The sequence below is a fragment of the Monodon monoceros genome, unplaced genomic scaffold (genome assembly GCF_005190385.1).
Source record: "Monodon monoceros isolate NGI ecotype Baffin Bay Population unplaced genomic scaffold, NGI_Narwhal_1 Super_Scaffold_18, whole genome shotgun sequence".
Lineage (NCBI taxonomy): Eukaryota > Metazoa > Chordata > Mammalia > Artiodactyla > Monodontidae > Monodon > Monodon monoceros.
In genome coordinates this window covers 47,003,115-47,023,164 of record NW_021703774.1, presented here as the reverse complement: position 1 = coordinate 47,023,164, position 20,050 = coordinate 47,003,115, and the positions used below count along the sequence as shown (strand labels likewise).

The 20,050-nt window shown below is 43.2% G+C and overlaps 1 protein-coding gene across 1 annotated transcript in view; it reads left to right on the top strand.

Annotated features, from left to right (window-relative positions):
* Positions 1–20,050, top strand: part of CACNA1E (calcium voltage-gated channel subunit alpha1 E) — a 367,243-nt gene that overhangs the window by 144,228 nt on the left and 202,965 nt on the right. Inside the window, exons 5-7 of the mRNA XM_029227981.1 lie at positions 16,733–16,836; positions 18,164–18,316; positions 19,477–19,658. Coding sequence (XP_029083814.1) covers positions 16,733–16,836; positions 18,164–18,316; positions 19,477–19,658 — 439 coding nt within the window. The remainder of the gene's footprint in view (positions 1–16,732; positions 16,837–18,163; positions 18,317–19,476; positions 19,659–20,050) is intronic.

Sequence of the window (20,050 nt, the reverse complement as noted above, 5' to 3'; positions counted from 1 at the left end):
ACTCAGAAGGAAAAGGAGGAATTTCAAAGAGAGAGCACCAAAGCCTACAGATGTAGAAAGTGCTATAATAAGAATACCAACAAGTACATGTTGGATTTGGGGGCGTAGAGGCCATTGATGACCTTTAATGAGAATGACTCTCATAGAGTGGTGAGGGAAGAGGCCAGAGGGCAGTGGGCTGAGGAGGTAGAGTGGCTATGTTGACCAGCTTCAGAAGCTGGACAGCGAAGTAAGGTGAAGAAGGGCACCTTGAGCACCCAGGGAAGAGCTGTGTCAACAGATAGAGATTAAGGAGTGGAAGAAACAGGAGAGGGGCACTCCTAGCGCAGGACCCCCGAGGATGTGGAACACAGGGCCTCAGATGAGGGTTTGACGTGAGGAACAACGTCACCTCTGCCCAGCCCGTGTTGGTACTAGAAGGGTTGGATTGTTTTAAGTTAAGGATCCAATGACTACTGGAGAGTTTTTTTACGTGTGTTATATTTTAGTCATATTTTCAGATTTATCAATCAAAACATGTCTTGATATGAATGTAAAAATCCCCACCCAGTTCAGTGGCCCTCCTGGATGGGGCCATGAAGAGTGCTTTTGTGAAAGCCTGTGAGTTGTTCTCTGTGATGCTGACTTCAGAAGGTTGGGGAGATACTCCAAGCAACCTTGCCTTTTTTTTTTATAGTTATGTTTTTCTGATTATAGAAGGAATACATTCTCAGTAAAGAAAATTTGCAAAGTACAGATAAGCATAAAGAAAATATACGTAACCTGTAGTTCCCACCACCTAACGATGATCACGGTCCCCATTTGGGTGTATTTCCTTCCAGTCTTTTCTCTGCTCTTACACATTGCACATTGTTGAATTTATATTGTACATAAAATATTTTTCCTTTAAAATTACACTGTTTTTTCCTTTAAGGCTATATGATGAATTTTCCCATATTATTAAAAGTAATATAGAAATAGCATTTTAAAGGCTGCATACTATTTCACTGAGTGCACAATACTTTGCTCAACCATTCCCCTCTTGTTATAACACTAAAGACTCCCTGTGGAAAATGGTATGGTGGTTCCTCAAAAAATTAAACACAGAATCACTAGATAACTTAGCAGTTCCACTTCTGGGTGTATACCCAAAATAATTGAAAGAAGGGACTTGAACAGGTATTTGTACACCAGTGTCTGTAGCAGCATTATTTACAATTGCCAAAAGGTGGAAGCAGCCCAGGTGTCCGTTGACAGATGAGTGGATAAACAAAATGTGATACAGACATACCATGGAATATCATGCGGCTTTAAAAAGAAAGAAAATCCTGATATGTGCAAAACACAGATGAATCTTGAAGACATTATGCTGAGTGAAGTAAGCCGGTCACAAAAGGACAAATATTGTGATTCCGCTTACTTGAGGTACCTGGAGTAGTCAAATTTGTAGAAACAGAAAATAGCATGGGAGTTAGCAGGGGCTGGGGGAAGGAGAAAATGGGGACTTAGTGTTTAATGAATACAGTTTCAGTTTTATGAGGTGAAAAGAGTTCTGAGGGTGGATGGTGGTGATGTTTGCACAGCAATGTAAATGTACTTAATGACACAGAACTGTACACTTAAAAATGGTTAAGATGGTAAATTTCATATTATGTATGTTTTACCACAATTAAAAAAAAAACCACTAAGGAGTCTGATACGTTTTGAAGTCAAGTTTACTGAGGTATAATTTACATATAGTGAAAGCCATCCTTTTTAGGGATACCATTCTGTGTGTTTCGACAGATGTATGTGGTCAGCTAACCACCACCACCATCAAGATATAGAATATTTCTTTCACTCTGAAAGTTCCCTCAAGCCTGTTTATTGTCCGTCCTCTCTCCCCGGCCTCAGCCCCTAGCAATTACTGCTCTGTTGTGTCCTTACGGTTTTGCCTTTTCCAGAATATCATATAAATGGAATCACTTATGTCATCTTTTCACTCTTGCTTCTTGCATTTAACATAATGCTTTTGAGATTCATCCATGTTGTTGCATATGCCCAAAATGCATTCCTTTTTATTGCTGCCTCGTGTTCAATTGTATGAGTGTATCACAATTTGTTTATTCACCATTTGAGGGACATTTGTAATGTTTCCAGTTTGGGGCAATTATGAATCTAACTGTGATAAGTAACCGTTCACTGCTGGGTTGTATAGCAAGTGTATGTTTAACGCTAAGAAGCTGCCAAATTGTTTTCCAAAATGGCTGCGCCGTTCTGTAGTCCTGCTAGCAATATACAAGAGTTCCAGTTGCTCCACAGTCTTACCAGCATTTGCTATTGTCAGGCTTTTTATTGTTTTGTTTCATGTCTATTTCAGCCTTCTGGTAGGGGTGTAGTAATAACTATTGTGGTTTTAATTAGCATTTCCCTAGTGATTAATAATGGTGCACAGGGAGATCAGCTCGGTGCTTTGTGACCGCCTGGAGGGGTGGGATAGGGAGTGTGGGAGGGAGGGAGACGCAAGAGGGAAGAGATATGGGAACATATGGATATGTATAACTGATTCACTTTGTTCTAAAGCAGAAACTAACACGCCATTGTAAAGCAATTATACTCCGATAAAGACGTAAAAAAAAAAAATAATGGTGCATCTTTTCATGTGCTTATTTGCCATCCACATCTCTCTTTGGTGCAGCATCTATTCACTTCTTTTGACCATTTTTTTAATTGGGTTATTTGTTTTCTTATTATTTAGTTGTGGGTAATTTTGAAATTTTTTACTATCATAAAAAATGCTTCCATGAACATTATATGTAAAACTTTGCCCTCAATTTGGAGCTTGTACTTAAAATAATTTCCTAAAACCACCAGATCAAAGAGTGAACATCTTCAGTGTCTTTATATACACATTGTCCAAGAATTTTTCAAAGTGGTTGTACCAATTTACTGTCTTTCTAGTGGTGGTAATTTGATAGGCAGAACAGGCTATCATGTTGTTTTAATTTGAATTTCTTTGACTACAATGCTGTGGAACTTTCTCATATAATCACTAAACATTCTTTTTATTCTTTTGTAAGTCATCTCTAGCCTTGCTGGTTTTGATGCTAGAATAGCACAGAAATTTTTCATGGCTCTATCTTCACAGAGTCAGTTATAGAGTATGTGAAGCTCAGTGCTAGGAATGGTGGTTTACAGTATTTTCATTTTTCATAAAATATTAACCAATCTCAGCCTGCTCTCTTTCATGCTCGGAGGCCATGAGTTAATTTGCATAGCTGGCAAGGTAAAAATAACTTCAGAGCTGAAAAGAAAGAGCAATGCCATCGAGTTAAATTTGGACCCTGGGTGTCAGCACTTGTACAAGGGGCAGCAGTTCCTTCGTCTAGACTCCATTATTAACGAACACACTCCATTGTTCCTTATAAATAGAGAAAGGCGCTCTTTTAAACTCCTTTCTGAGAAAATGCCCATGCTATTTAGTTCTTCAGCTGGAGGAGCCAACCTCTTGATTCCTTTAACAACTCAGCATTTTATTTATTCACAATGAAAGTGCAATTAAAACCACTTACTTTGTTTGTGCTTACATACTCTATCAAATAGATTTGGGTAACAAAGCGTTCCTGGATATAAGCGCAATTCTTTTTAATCATTAAAATTGCTTGTTCTTTATTGGATTCCAAATAGGTGGTATGGGATGTGATATGACTCAGAAGTACTGGAATGTATTTTGGTTTAATGACTCTGAAAAGTAAAAAACACTTTGTTTTCTTGACAAATAGCTCTAGTTCATTTGGGTGCTCTACAGAGAGTTGATATTTTAGAACGACTTTGTGGCTGCCTCTTCGTCATGCACCATAATTGTAGGTTTGTCTTCTATGCAAGTATGGGAAATTATCTGAGTATTTTTTTTTAATACTTGTCATCCTAGAAGATGGAAAGCATATGCCTGTCATGCTAGTCAGCGTCTCAGGCATTGTAGGCAGAACTAGGAAAGTGGAACAATGGACAGATACATTTTTTTCTAACATTTATGGAGCCATGATTTGTCTCAAAGAGTCATTGATTTGAGAATGTTTTATAAACTCAAACAGATTCTTTCAGCCAGGTATTTCCCAGACATCCAAAAAGAAGGGGGGGCGGTGCTCCTTACCTCAACACACGATGAGAAAGCAGAGTTTTATTACTTAGACTTTTCTTTTCCTTCTACTTTTAAGGATCCCTTCAGTCAACCCTCCATCCAGGGTTAACCGGCACTCATCAGCATTTGATGTCTGGAGAAGAGGTCTCTGACTCTCCCCAGGATTATGAATGTGTGTAGTTTTTCAGTCTTTCTGAAGCTGTAGAGAGACCAAAGTTTCAGTATCTTAGGAATTAAGCCACTTGCTAAGGTGACATCAAGAAAAAAGCTTGTACATCCTCTAATTGATATATTGGTACCATGCCAGAGTTATGTTTCTGAGTTTTTCCTTGTTTTTCATGAATCTTACTTAGCTCTTGTCTGACCATGCCAGTTATTTCAAGTTCTTCACTTTGGTTTCTTATCCAGATGGTATTATCTGGACAGAATAGGTGAGTAGGTCATTGTGAGTGACAGAAATTAAACGTGGACTAGTTTAAGCAAAGAGGGGCTTTTCAGGGTCCCGGTTTCCCAGGACCACCAAGTTGCAGAAATGTTAGGAAGAGTAGGGCCTCAGGAACTGTAGGATCAGGGTGCCATCTCCAGCAGAATTCCTTCCTTCATTCTTCTTACCTCTGTGGGATCCGCTTTATTTTTCTCTTTCACTGCAGCCAGCTTTGTTCTGTGAGAGGAAGCATGGACAGTGACAGCCTTTTATTTTATGGCTTATATTTTATTTTATAGCTGCTTCAGAACAGTTCAACCAAACTCTGGTCCTAAGTCCAAACATCCCAGGGCACTCCCTGTCTCTGAACCTGTAAACTGGCCAGCCATGTCACATAAGAACATTGTCATTTCTGAAAAGAACTGTAGGGATAGAGTGGTGTTTTTGGAAGAAAGGCAGTACAAACCATAGGCGGCCACTCAGTAGGGGCCGTGCTGGGCTATAAAGCTGGTGCCTGTAATCTGGTATTGGAGTTTGCTAGTGCATTCTTCTGCCGAGGCTAACATTAGGGCCTTGGCCCCCACATGGATAATTAGCTGTGTTCTGTTTCTCAGTTGGGCTCTCTCCCTGGCTAGCCATCTCACAGAAGCTTGTTCCTGGTCCTGCAGGAGACCTGGTGAGAGAAAGTGTGTGGGTGGTAGATCAACAGAAATCCCTCACCACTACTAGCAAAACAACTCAAAGAACATGTATTTATGTTAGCGAGTTCTTATAATGTGGGATTTCCCTCTCCAGCAGTTCTTCTTTGCCAACTCTCTGAAGCACAGTTTTGGTAACGTGCATATGAGCTGCAATCACAGGACACCATAAGGCTCTGCAGAGAGGCAGCTCTTTGGTTGTCCAAGAGAAGGCATTTGTCAAATATATGTGCCTTTGGGATATATTTGTAGCTATTAGCCATTATCTTTTGTAGCTACTGAAATCACTCCAAATTTGGAATCTAAATTTCTGGGTTTGAGTCTCAGTTTGACCATTTACTATCTCAGTGACCTTGGGCTAGCCAATTTCTCTTTGTGAGCCTTAATTCTCACACTTATAAAACGGGGGATAATGGTATCGCTATGGAACAGGGTTATGTAAGCTGTGAAACAACATTGAGGCAGTTTTCTCTTATCATCATAGTCATCACCTGGTCCTGAATGACAGAGTTTCTACCCATTGCCTTGGCATTTCTCTTTGCTGTGTCTGAGTGAATCATCAGGGACTTTCTAAACAAAAAAAAAAAAAAAAGGAAAGAAAGGAAGGAAGGCAGGAAGGATGGAAGAAAGAAGGAAGGAAAGAAAGGGAGGGAGAGAGGAAGGAAAGAAAGAAGGAAGGAAGGAAAGAGAAAGAAAGAAAAAGGAAGAAAGGGAGGAAGGAAAAAAGAAAGGAAGGAAAGAGAAAGAAAGAAGGAAGGAAGGAAAGAAAGAAGGAAGGATGGATGGAAGAAAGAAAGAAGGAAAGAAAGGGAGGGAGGAAAGAAAGAAGGAAGGAAGGAAAGAGAGAAAGAAGGAAGGAAGGAAAGAAAGAAAAAAAGGAGGGAGGGAGGGAGGAAGGAAGGAAGGGAAGAAAGGGAAGAAAGAAAGAAACCAGGGACCACTGGTAGGAACTTGACCTTTGTTTCCACTACACTGAGGTTAAGGAGCTAAAACCCCCCTTTACGTTTCCTTGTTCTTCACCTTGCATCATTTGGGGAAACTTTTATTTTGGATTAAGTCTTCCTTTGGAGACACTGTGGGGTTCAGTTTTATGCATCCCCTAGGGGATGTTTAAAGAAGAAAGCAGAAGGGAATTTTCATCAATGCTGGAGGTCCCTGAAAATTATGACTTGTGGCTGGGGGTCATCCTGGCAACCTCTTCATTTCTGCCTGAGATAGGCTGTGTGTACTTCTCCCAGCGTGGTTGGGGACTAGTTGTGAAGCACATTGCCTTTGGTCAGACTATTGCTCGGCTTGAGGGAATCACTGTCTGAGAGGTTCCCTTATGGCAGCAGTTCTCAACCAGGGGTGCCCTCAGAGGACATTTGATGATGTCTGGAGACATCCTTAGTTGTCATAACCTGGGGAGGGGGTAATGGAGGAGGGAACGCTATAGGCATCTAGTGGGTAGAGACCAGGGATGCTGCTCAACATCCCACAATGCACAGCACAACTTCCTAAACATATGGTCTCAAATGTCAATACAACTTCCTCTCCTTGGTGTGACATGGTTTGATTGTTGAACTTTTCTTTTTCTTTCATGTATATTATCCAACTTCATTATTAAATTGTCTTTACCCATTTTATTTTCTATTTTTATTTTATTTCTTTTAACATCTTTATTGGAGTATAATTGCTTTACAATGGTATGTTAGTTTCTGCTTTATAACAAAGTGAATCAGTTATACACGTACATATGTTCCCATATCTCTTCCCTCTTGCGTCTCCCCACCTCCCACCCTCCCTATCCCACCCCTCCCTATCCCTAAAGCACCAAGCTGATCTCCCTGTGCTATGCGGCTGCTTCCCACTAGCTATCTATTTTACGTTTGGTAGTGTATATATGTTCATGCCACTCTCTCACTTTGTCACAGCTTACCCTTCCCCCTCCCCATATCCTCAAGTCCATTCTCTAGTAGGTCTGTGTCTTTATTCCCGTCTTACCCCTACGTTCTTCATGACCTTTTTTTTTTCTTAACTTCCATATATATGTGTTAGCATACGGTATTTGTTTTTCTCTTTCTGACTTACTTCACTCTGTATGACAGACTCTAGGTCCATCCACCTCACTACAAATCACTCAATTTCATTTCTTTTTATGGCTGAGTAATATTCCATTGTATATATGTGCCACATCTTCTTTATCCATTCACCTGTTGATGGACACTTAGGTTGCTTCCATCTCCTGGCTATTGTAAATAGAGCTGCAATGAACATTGTGGTACATGAGTCTTTTTGAATTATGGTTTTATCAGGGTATATGCGCAGTAGTGGGATTGCTGGGTCATATAGTAATTCTATTTTTAGTTTTTTAAGGAACCTCCATACTGTTCTCCATAGTGGCTGTATCAACTTGCATTGAACTTTCTTTTGGTGGGAAAGGAAAGAGAGGATTTTTAGGCTAAGATTTTACTGCTCATCAAAAGGCATATTTTGGGACTCCTTCATATCCACTAAGATTCTTATGAAACTTAATTAGAAACCCCATTTTAAAATCCAGAAAGTGTTGCCTTATCTTTATTAAATACAGAGCTACTTGTTCCCTCCTGGAAATAGATCCTCTCTATTGGAAAGGGGCAATTTGACCCTGCCCTCCTCCCATCTTCCTAAGAAATGTTAGGGCTTCTGGGTATGATTTATTATCTGTGGACTTATAAGAAAGTCCACACTCCACTCTTCTGACCCAAGCCAAATACCAAAACAAACAAACAAAAACAACCAACCCCCCCAAAACCAAACCAAAACAAAACAAAACAGAAACAAGTGGCTGCCTCAGGATGATTTTGAAGTTAGCGTGTGTGTATGTGATCTCTTTAACATTTCCCATTCCCCGGGACAGCAAGATGCTAATGCTACTTCAGATACCATAGTGGGGAACGGGGTCCCTCCTACAATGCTGTGTCTGCAGTTCTTAGAAAATCACTAAGCCTTTCAAGGCAGACTGTTTCACTGTTCTGGTAAAACACCAAGAATGGTACTATTAAAGCAGCAATTCACGTTGGTCCATCTCATCCTCTCCTTAGAGAGAATGAGCGTACGTATTGGCTGGTTTCTACATCTGGGTTTTTCAAACTGTGGGCCAAACCCCATTAGAGGGTCATGAAAGCAATATAGTTGGTTGCAACCAGCATTAAACAAAAGGTAGAAAGGAAGAATTGAGGAGAAAATATGAATGTATTACACATAGAAAGAGTAGGTATTATTTTATGAGGCATTATACAATTATATATGTACATGCCCCCTGGCTTATGATGTAAAATATGTTTTCTACTATAGGCTGTGGTCAGAAAAGCTTTGAAAATCATTGCTGTTTATGCTTTTCCGTTCTAAGAACGTGGGTCAGTTGAAGCCCCAGAGCATGTTTTCCCTTACACCAAAGGCCTGAGTTCCATCCCCTGCCCATTCCTTAACCAGTCACTACTCGCGACAATGGACTTAGACTTTTGCTTAGACTAATTTGCTTAGACAATTTGCTTAGACTAATCTAGGTGCACCCTCTGGGCTGGAGAGGGGCCCAGCCTCTTTAGTTGGCATGACCAGAGGATATCTCTGTTATCTGGGAAGATTATTTCTCGTCTCTGCAGCCTCTCCACTCTCCATCCTTCCCTGGACCACTAGGTTCCAGCCACAAAAGCCCTTGTTTGAATTTTTCAAGTATGCCAACCTCCTTTCTGCCTCTGGACCTTCTGCACGTGCCTTTTCCTGCATCTGGGATGTTCTCCCCACATTGCTTCCTCTGGCCACTCATACCTTACCTTTGAGCTCATGTGCTATTTCCACTTCCCTCATATGCCTTTCTTTCCTGACCTTCCACTTCCTATAATTGTGATCTATTTAGTGCCTGTCTTCTTCATTAAGTGTCATGAGGACAACCACCATCTCCATCTTGTTCTCCATTGTAATGCCAGCATCTCCTGCAGGGCATACACTCAATATGTATCAGTAGGTTGTAGATGGGTTCTGGGCTCTGGGATGGAGCTAAGCCCGAATGGGATCAAGGGGCCCCAGCATAAGGGCTGGGGAGGAAAAGGAGGCAGCTTCCAGAGACTGGGGACTGGGCTGGGCCTGACCCCTGTTGTCTCTTTCCCAGCCTCACTGTCTTCCCTCAAGTATATTTTGGTCAAGCTGAACGTTGGAGAGGGAAGACTTGTCTCCGTGTAAACAGTTTAATATATACTGACATTTTTGGTTTTGAGTAGATGAAGTAAAGTGTTTAGAAATTGCTTCCCAGATCAAATCACACTTTCAGTAATTCATTAAAAAGAAACGGAGAGCCAAACATAAGGTGTAATTCAGTAGATTTTTGAGAGATCATCATTATGTGCACGTGTGGTTTAAATGGATGTCCAGTTACATGTACAGGTGCCTGCAGGTTCACTCACAGCTCCATGGACAAGTCCAGCCAATCCGTCTCAATGGGGGGACGTATTAGCACTCATTTATCCCCGAGTCAAGGGTATTTCTTGGGCACCACTGTTGCATATTGTTAGGGAAGGGACCGTGGTAGATGGAAATGTGAAAAGCAGTTCCTGCTATCAAGGAGCTGGCTTTGAACTGAGTTATGAGGATCCAGCTAATTATCATTAATGATCAGACTTTTGTTCTAAGATGCAAGAACAATATGCAATCAAGTGTTAAATGTTGTGCAGCCCTCTGGATGGCCAGAGAAAGGGGAGATTGGTGTGAGCTGCAGGGGTGTAGCACCACGTGGGTAGGCTTTGACTCACAGAGTTTGAGAGCGTGAAGGGGTCCAAGAGGGCTCTCTATCTGACCACCTCATTTTATAGATAAGAAAACAAATATATTCTTTCTCTTTTTCCTCCACAACACCTATTTATTACTTAATAGACGTTTTTTTTAGTTATCCTACATCCCGCTTCCTCCATGGTCCCTGATCTCCCTTTTGGGAGAATCTTTTATTGTTTGTGCTCTTGCTAGGGGTCTTGCTCTCCTTGGAAGTGGTGGAGGACTGTCCCAGTGCAGCCAGATGTGGTATAAGGGGACATGTGACTTAAGCTCAACCACATGGCTTTTTTCCACATGACTGTTAAGCTAGTGACATTCTGACATGAGTTTTCATTGGCAGATATATTCCTAAGAATATCCACAGTGGCCTAAGAATCAGATGTCCTGGATTCTCTGACCTTTGCCAAATGTATTAGTTTCCTGTTGCTGCTGTAACAAATTACTGCAAACTTGGTGGCTTAAAGAAAATTAATTTTCTTACAGTTCCAGAGGTCAGAAATCCTAAATCCATTTTCCTGGGCCAAAATCAAGGTGTCAGTAGGGCTGTGCTCCCACCAGAGGCTTTAGGAGAGAATTCATTCCTTTGTCTTTCTGAGCTTCTAGAGCTGTATGTCCGGTGCTCTTTGACTGGTGGGCCCTCCTTCCATCTATCAAAGCCAGCAGCATAGCATCTTACTTCACTCACCATATTGCCTTCTTTCTAGTCAAGTCTTCCTGTGCCTCCCTCCCATAAGGGCACTTGTGATTGCTTTCAGGGCCTACTTAGATAATCCAGAATAATTTCCCCATCTCAAAATCCTTAATCACATCTGCAAAACCTCTTTTTGCCATATTAGGTAACATTCACAGGTTCCAGGGATTAGGACCTGGGTATCTTCAGGGAGCATTATTCAGCCAACTACACGAAGATTCCTGCTTTTCTGTTTTCCCAGCCTGGTCTTCCAATATACCTTCAGTTCTGTGAGATCCTGATATCTTCTCAATATACTTTTTTTTGGGTTTGTTTGCTTAAGAAGGCTAAAATTAGTTTCTGTTGTTTTCAACCAGGAACCCTACGTGGTAAATCAGCGCTGTGTGAAGAACTTTACAAGCAACCTCTTTTAAACAACATCAACCCTCTTAGGGAAGCACTGTCCCCATTTTACAGATAAGAAAACTATAGCTCAGAGAGACAATTGCATAAGGCCAGACAGCTCGTGTGAGTGATGGAACTGGTATTTAAAACCAGCCAGTATGACTGGAGAGCATGGGCTCAACTACTTTCTCAGAATCCTAGTTCAAGTCTCTCTTGATTGTGGACCTGTTTTCAAGGACAGGCCCTGAAGCCTGGATCCTATTATTGAGGCAGGAGAGAGATGGCATAAGAAGGGCATTCCAGGCAAGAGCGAGGCCGGAGAGTAACAGGTAAATCTAAGAGATGCAGTAGAGGAAAGATATGATGGACTTTGGTGCCTCATTGGAGATAAAATAGTAAAAGAGATGAAGGAGTCAACCTCCCAGGGAACAGTTTTAAGTGAACACAGCAACTCATTTCTGTTGACTACCCAGGGAAATGATATCCTGACTCAACTCTGGGTTGGAATCCAACTTGAATTAGGTGCCTTCCTGCCTCCTCTGGGTCTCCGCATAACATGGGCTGGATAGATACCTAACACCTTTTGCTACTGTTAATCTGTCTTTTTGCACAGATATCCACAACTTGGCTTTCAAATGCTAATGAGGTTCTCCCTGGGGATTTATCTGGTCAGAGACAAAACAGGTGATTTCTGGAGCTCAGGAGGGAATTCTAGGCCTGATGCTAACAGTCCTGGGCTTGTGCCTCTTCTCAGAAGACAACTTGAATGTTCATTTAGGGCTGGGGCAACCACTGAGAGGGAGGCTCTTTACTTGGTCATTTCTGGTCGCCACTGAAGTAGAGTTGCCAGATTTAGCTGATTAGAATATGAGATGCCTAGTTAAGTTTGAATTTCAGATAAGCAACGAATCATTTTTAGTGTAATATTTGTACAATGCTTCCGGGCACCTTCAGCCATGGGAGTGTATAGTGAAATACATGTGTGCAAAGAGACTGTTAGATCTGGATCGACAAGGAGGTTATGGCAGAACCCCAAGGTCAAAAGGAATACAGCGTTGAAGAATTCTTTGAGTGACGACTTGGGAAGTGACCTTCGGTTATAATTGCCCAGAGCATCACTCCCATTGTCTGCTGTGCTGTGCCACTGTGTGATGGTCAGGCCACACCCTCAGAATCATATCAGCCTCCACTCTCTTCTTACCTGCTGACACCTACAAGCAAAAACGATAGAGGCAGGGCTGAGCCCTGACATCCATCAGGAAACACTTTTTGAACATTCACAGCCTGCAGAACACAGTCTCTGTGCTGGTGCTGGTCAGAAGTTTGTTTGCTGTCCGATTGTCCTCTGCTTGGGGGATAAAGTAGTAATTAAGACCCCCCTCTGTGTCCAGAGCTCTCCACCAGGCTCTGTGCTCATGGTGACAAAAGGAACGCAGAACACAGCCTTCACTCCTGAAGAGCACATGCGTATGCCTCTTGGGACGGCGGAGAGCTTAGCTTTTATTAACTCAGAACTGAACTTCTCCGCAGTGGCCTCGCTCTGACCTTGTGGTGCACGTGTCCCTTCCTGTGTGTATATGTAGATACTGTGGCGGTCACCACCTGGGGTGCGAGGGGCCTCATACCCTGCTGGTTCTGAGAGTGACTGCTGTCAAGTCTGTAGGAGTTAGCAGTTTGTGGCCTTGGAATGAAGGAAGCCAAGTTCCCTGGCTCGTTTGGCGACCACACTCTGCAACCTTGGTATTTTTAGCAACTCACTGGACTAAGGAACAGTGGAGCTGCCTGGGACCGAGAAGACGCTGCCCGGCATCATGGCAGAGAGGGCATTGATCTCACAGGAAAACTAACTTTAATGCCTGTTCTTGCCGTTTATTAGCAATTTAATTTTGTTCTGAGCTTCAGTTGCCTCCCCTATGAAGTGGAGTCGATAGTAATATCAGGATATTTTGGAGGATTTAATGAGATAACATATAAATGCTAGCAGGTAGTAAGCCCTGGATTTGTCCACTGCAGTGTTTCCCATTCTCACAGCACTTTGTAAACACCTCTGTTCTGACACCCTTCATGGTGAATTATAATCATTTCATTTCCGTGTCTGTCTCCTTCCACTAGACTGAGGGCCAGGGTCTTTTCCTCTGGTTCATTTTCCCAGAGCCTCTCGCGCAGGCCTGCTCCAGACAAGGCTTGGAGCTCTGCTGAGCTGGGTACTCTTCAGTACTTGGGTTTTGCTAGGAGGCAAGTCTTTGAATTTTGAGTCTTCCTCCTTCCTCCCTCCCTTTCTAACTCTCCCACTGAGGGCTGGGCAGATCCTGTCCTGTGGGATCTGTTTGAGAGCAGGAGTCTTAGCGGTACATCAGAAGATCCTCATTAGACCCTACAGTGCTCGAGGCCAGATTTCCAGTGCACTCCTGTATGCTCACACAGGCGCGTGTTTGGGTAGGAAATCAGCTGTGCTATCCGAATCTTTTCATTGATCAGCTCTAGGGTTTCTGCAGTATGTCTGTCCATTTGGTCTCTGCCTCAACACGTTTATTACTTTCATCAGTGCAGTTTCGAGCATTTATTGAGCACCTTTTACTTGCCAGACCCTGGGCTAGGTGTGGGGCCTGTCGAGATGAGGAAGACGGCGTCTCCAGGTGAGATGCTCTGGATCTCAGAGGGTAGACAGATGAGAACACAGAGACTTCCTTTGGGATGTGGTAAGGGCAGTGATGGCGGTGGGCACAGAATTTTGTGGGAGCTCAGAATAGGGCCCTTTTCCTTAATGATCTTTTCCTCTAAGGATCCCATTGCTCCTGTTTCTGACAGGTGGATTGGGGAGCCACATTGTGATTCCTGCCCTCAAAGACGATTTGAATACTAGCAGGTAGCCAGTGGCCAATGTGCAGCAGCCAGAGATTCAGTTGACAGCCCTCCTGCACTGGATGAAAGAGAAGAAAATTCTGAGGGCACAGGGCCACAGGCGCACAGCCCTGCCTGAAGTGTGATGGGGCTTTGGAGGACTGGGGAGAGCTTGGTTCAGCTGAGGGTACAAACGGCCTGGACACATCTCATGGCTGGCCACACGAGGCCCCTGCACCATATTTTTGCTTCTCTGACGTTAACTTTACTTTTCTTCTCTTTCCCATGTCATCATCCCTGTTTCTCTGACATTTGCTTCTCCACCAGCTTTCACTTCTTCTTATTTCCCTTATTGCTTTCATCTCCACATTTCCTTTGCTCACTGCCCATCCTCTCATTCTCCTTTCCCTCTGCTGCTTTTTTTTTCTCTCTATACCTGCACCTTCTTGCCCTTTAATGTCGTCCTTGGCCTCCTACCTCCGTGTTCCGAAATGTACCTTGTTCATCTCTGGGCTGGGGAGGAGATTTTCATTTTCAATGGCCCTTCTTATGATATGAAAGAGCATCTCACATGTATCTGGGTATCCTAGGAAACAGAACTCTGGTTTCTGAACGGGGCAGATTCTATCCACTGTGTTTGTAAGACAGCGAACCAGAGGGAAAGCAGCCTCCATGCATGCCCCTCCGAAGACTGAGTACAGTCTCCTTCCCTTGTTAGTGGAATCAGGGGAGCAATGACACCATTTTCCTGGGGTTCTGCTTCTCTACCACTATACCTATCCTTGAAGCTTCTCTTTCTCTCTCTCTTTTTTCCTTTGTTTTTTTTTTCTATTGCTGTCCTGTTTTTCACTCCTATTTTCCATGTTTCTCCTTGTTCTCTCTTCTCTTCAGTTTTTTCCTACTTACTAGAAATTACATCACTCCCCTCCCTAATGTTACTCTTTGGCCTTGGAAGGTAGAGTCAAAAGCAGTGTCTCCTGAATTCCCTCCTTTTAAGATGAGAGGATGGAAGTTTGGGTTGGGAGAGACAGGGAAAACCTAGCTCCTGAGATGCTTTATGAGACTAAACTTTCTTTCTGGTTCTGATTTTGAGATTGGATCCATATAGAATTATAGAATCTTAAAGTTGAAAGAAATCTCTATTGGTCATTTAAATAACCTTCAACCCAGTGTTGGAACCCTCTTACCTTCGTAAAAGAGAGTTCTTCTGTCTGTCCTTGAATACTTCGAATGTCGGGAAGTCACTACCACATAAAACAGCCCACTTGGCTGTTGGCCAGCACTGCTGCTTGTATCAAAGTTACTGCTCGTGATTATAATCTGGGTCTGCGTAATTTATCTCTGTTGATCCTGTATCTGCTTTCTAGAAATAATAGAGCATAAACGTTTTGTTCACGCATTAAAGGGACTTCAAGGTATCTTGAATGTCAAATGTCAGAGAAACAGCGTTGATGACATGGGAAAGAGAAGAAAAGTAAAGCTAATGTCAAAGAGAGAAGCAAAAATATGGTGCAGGGACCTTGCGTGGCCAGCCACGAGATGTGTCCAGGCCCTTTTTACCCTCAGCTGAACCAGCCTCTCCCCAGTCCTCCAAAGCCCCTTAAAATAATTAAATGAAATAAATCATTCTTGCCACCCTTTGACCATGTAGAAAACTCAGTTTTCTGAATGAGTCATTCTCCAATAGTTCCACATAGCTGAAATTGTCCCGGAAGTTGTAAGGAAGAAAAAGCAGTACCCTACAGAAAGAAGACTAAAATTAGACAAAGTTGTAAAGGCAATATTATTAACATTTGTGTTAGATATAATGTCTGTTTTGCACGTTATAGTTTACAGAACACTCATAACATTCAATTCCATGTCGTTTTATTTTTGTAACTAGGCCATGGTACTCCCCCAGTTTGTAGATAAAGGTAGTGTGGCTCATAGAGGTTGACTGGCCTCAAGGCACCCAGTTCACAAGTACATGAGTCAGGACTGAAACCCAGTTCTTCTGACTGTTAGTCTTCTGCTGTACCTGTCATAAATACTTAAGTGTCTTTGTCTCTCCAAAGTACCTGCAGTGTCATGGGATTATATGAAATAAATTGTCTCTTCAAGACAAGGTACTTGGTGTACACCATCTAATAGGATTGTTATGGATTTTTGTTGTGTGTGTGTGTGTGTGTTCCTGGATATGGCTGTGGAAGTAGAAAAGTGGAAACAAAGAAACCAAATCCAGGTCACACAGTAATTTGGGGGCGATTATAAAAATACTGCATGGGGACCAGTGACGTTATTCCCTAAGTATAAGCATCGGAGTGATTGATTTTGTTTGGTAAAAATTCTAAGCGTCAAGGTAAAGAAGAGTGAGTTACTCCTTTACTGCAGTTAATCCAGAGAAATTTCCTGAAGGCGATAGGAGACAGGGGAATCTAAGAAAATTTTAAAGTAAAATATATGAGGCCCTTGGTAGGTTGGAAGGAGGGGAAGGAAATGGGCAAGGGGCAGAGAGGAGGGTAGGGGACACGGTTTCGGGGCAGGGATGAGACAGATGCTGGGGACCTTGTGTTTTACTAATGATTTGGAGCTAGGATTCCATTGCGATGATCAGTTTTCCTCCTTTTCGAAGTGAAATCCAGATGCGGCTAAATTTAATTCCACTCGGAATCACTGGTGATTCACCCAAGCTCAGGTGCGCCCACACGCAGCTGGCATCAGCTCTGTGTGCTCTCCAGGCTGATGATCCTTCTTTAACCCAGCTTCCCCCATGGAACAGCGGGAGAAAGGCAGACTGTGGTAACCTTGACCTTCTGTGTCTCCATCTGCAGCATCCTGGCCACTGCGGGAACCCACTTCAACACACATGTGGACTTGAGGACGCTCCGGGCTGTGCGTGTCCTAAGGCCCCTGAAGCTCGTGTCGGGGATACCTAGTGAGCACCTTTCTTCTTTCTCCTCTGCTGATAGCTTTACTGATGTGTCCTCAACCAGATCCAGGGTCGAAGAGAATTAGGGATAAACAAGAAATCATTTCTCCTGAGAGGAAGCCCCTGCAGTAGAGGACCTGCAGCAATCTGGCATCATCTTCCACTTTAAAATTTAGCAGATTTTTTTCATATTTAAAAGATAATGAAAGATCTTTGTAAAAAATTGGGAAAGTAAAGGAAATAATAGAAAATGAAGAGCACCCATTATCCTATCACTCAGAAATAACTTTTGTTAACATTTTAGCATATTTTTTCATTCATTTTTTTCCTGTGCATTTTAATGTGATTGGGATCATGCTGTAATTTTGGTATTGGATCCCATCATAAGCATTTGATTTTCCTGACGTTAAAAATTCTTCAGGGCTTCCCTGGTGGCGCAGTGGTTGAGAGTCCGCCTGCCGATGCAGGGGACACGGGTTCGTGCCCCGGTCCGGGAAGATCCCACATGCCGCGGAGCGGCTGGGCCCGTGAGCCATGGCCGCTGAGCCTGCGCGTCCGGAGCCTGTGCTCCGCAACGGGAGAGGCCATGACAGTGAGAGGCCCGCATACCGCCAAAAAAAAAAAAAAAAAAAATTCTTCAGAAATATGATTTTTAAACCTGTATTATATAGTCTGTCTTATACGGTCCCTGACTTGGGTAGTCATTTCTGTGTTGCTATTCATTTAGGTTATTTCCAGTTTTCTTTTTCTAACTAGAAATAGTGCTGCAACAAACATCTTTTTACTTAAATATTATTCAAATCTCTGATTATTTTCTTAGGCTAGAATCCTAAAAGGACAATTTCTGGGTCAAAGGATATGGTGTTTCATGAACAGTGGTTGTACTAATTCTGCTTCCCCAACAGTGGGTGGGAGAGCTGGGTCTGAGATTGAGTTGTGGGGAAGATGAACTTTTTCCTTGTTCTTACAGACTTATAGCCTAGCAGGGCTGGGCCTAATTCCCTTTAGGAAAGAAGCGTATTCTAATAAGTTTCATCTATAGGAGGAATCCAGAAGACAGCATGGGTGCAGTGAATAAGGGAAGGGTGATAGGCATGTAAATGATCAGTGAATGGTGAGGAAGAAGTAGGGATTGATCCCTAGGGGAGGGGGTGATGGCCGTCTTTGGCTTGACTTATCCTGGTTATCCCTTCGTGAAATGCTTTATCATTTCAGGATCAATGGTTCTTTTCCCTCAAAGACTTACCCCTCTTCTCCCAGTAAGAAGTCAGCCTGCCGTATCGGGTGGTGCTAAGCGAGGGCTCCATTTATCATTCTCTTGCTTTCCTTGTAGGCCTGCAGATTGTGTTGAAGTCCATCATGAAGGCCATGGTGCCTCTTCTGCAGATTGGCCTTCTGCTCTTCTTTGCCATCCTGATGTTTGCGATCATTGGCTTGGAGTTCTACAGTGGGAAGTTGCACCGAGCTTGCTTCATGAACAATTCAGGTAGGGTCACTATTTTCTGACGTCTGCTGCTTCCTTCCTCTCTCCTCTGGTCATCGGGGTAATTTCAGGGCGTTTGGAGGCTGGTTGGAAAAGTATGTCCTATCCCAACCCTAGAATTAGAACCAGAGACTTCCTAGTCAGCAGCTGTATGAGGCACAACCAGCCTAAAGATCCCCATCGTGCATTGATATTGCAAAGCGAATAACCTCTTAGGTTTATAGTTTATTTCAATAGAAGGTCTCAGCTGCCCCATCCCTTGGTAGGAGGCTATCAGAATGCATGTCAAAAACCTTCTGCCTGAAGAATTACCCTTTGTATGTGGCCTCTTTGGCCCACAGCCAGAGAGACCAGGAGTCCGGAGTCATATCTGGGGCCCCTCCAGATCTTGGGAACATTTTCCATCCATGCTCGAGCTCATGACCTTCCCCCTCTCTGCTGTGACCCACACACAGTGTGGAAGAACTGAGGGAGTTCTGAGCATGACTTGGCAGGGGTGCTTGGGAGATTAGCAGTGTACATAGATCTGGCATTCTTGTCTCCCTGTATCTTCTTTGTTCTTTTCAAGTTCAGTAGAGTGCTTTAGGAGGAAAGGGGGCAGGGGAGAGGTTGAAGGAGCCCAATTAGGTACCATGTTTTTATGAAAAGAATCTTCAAAGGACACCTTTCACGTTGGATTTTTATTTTTGTCTTATTTAAGATGAGGAATTTAGGCCATAAAAACAAGCAGTTAAGATCCACGGAAGGGACTGTAGTTTATAATTGTTCCCAAGGAACCCAGAAAGAACTAAGAGTCTATCCTGGAGTCTGAAGTTAGAAAATCAGTAAGATTCTGCCTTCAGCTCAGACCTTTCTGGGTGACCCAGTCCTGTAAATTCCCGTGGGACTCAGGAGAAGGTAGAAGATGTGACTTGAGGAAAGAGGGGGTGGGGGGGCATGTGGAGGAGGCTTCATTTTCACAGGAGGTTGGGAAACATTGGGTTGAACACATGGTATGTGAGCTGTGAGGTGCAGAGATGCCAGAGAAGGGTAGGAGCTGGAGACAAAGAAGGACAAACCTTTCTGTGGGAAATAGAATTGCATGCTTGTGGCCTCCTGGGATCATTTCCAGCTCATGCTAAGCATCGTGTGGTTTATCCCCCACCCTCCAAATGTGTCTGCAGGTATTCTAGAAGGATTTGACCCCCCTCACCCATGTGGTGTGCAGGGCTGCCCAGCTGGTTATGAATGCCGGGACTGGATCGGCCCCAATGATGGGATCACCCAGTTTGATAACATCCTTTTTGCTGTGCTGACTGTCTTCCAGTGCATCACCATGGAAGGGTGGACCACCGTGCTGTACAATGTGAGTAGAGCTGGCGAGGGGCCGGAGCAGGTGTGTGTGTGCGTGTGCGTGCGTGTGTGTGCGCGTGTGTGTGCGTGTGTGCGTGTGCGTGTGTGTGTAGACTCAACCATGGTTGCCCTCCCACGGGCTACCTTTTCCTTTCCTTCTAACCTGATTCTGTCTGCATAAATAATGGGTGGAACATGGGGTAGCTTACAAAAAGCCCCCTTTAGAAGGACTTCTGGACATAATCTATACTTAGCAGTTTATTTGCCTCTGTTTTTTGGCCTCTTGCTAAAGTACACAGCTTCTTAATATAGTTAGGAAATTACATGCCATATTTGATGGGTGAACTGCTAGTTAGATCAACTCAGCCGTTTTGTTCTGCTACTGGTTCGACATGGTGGTGGGAT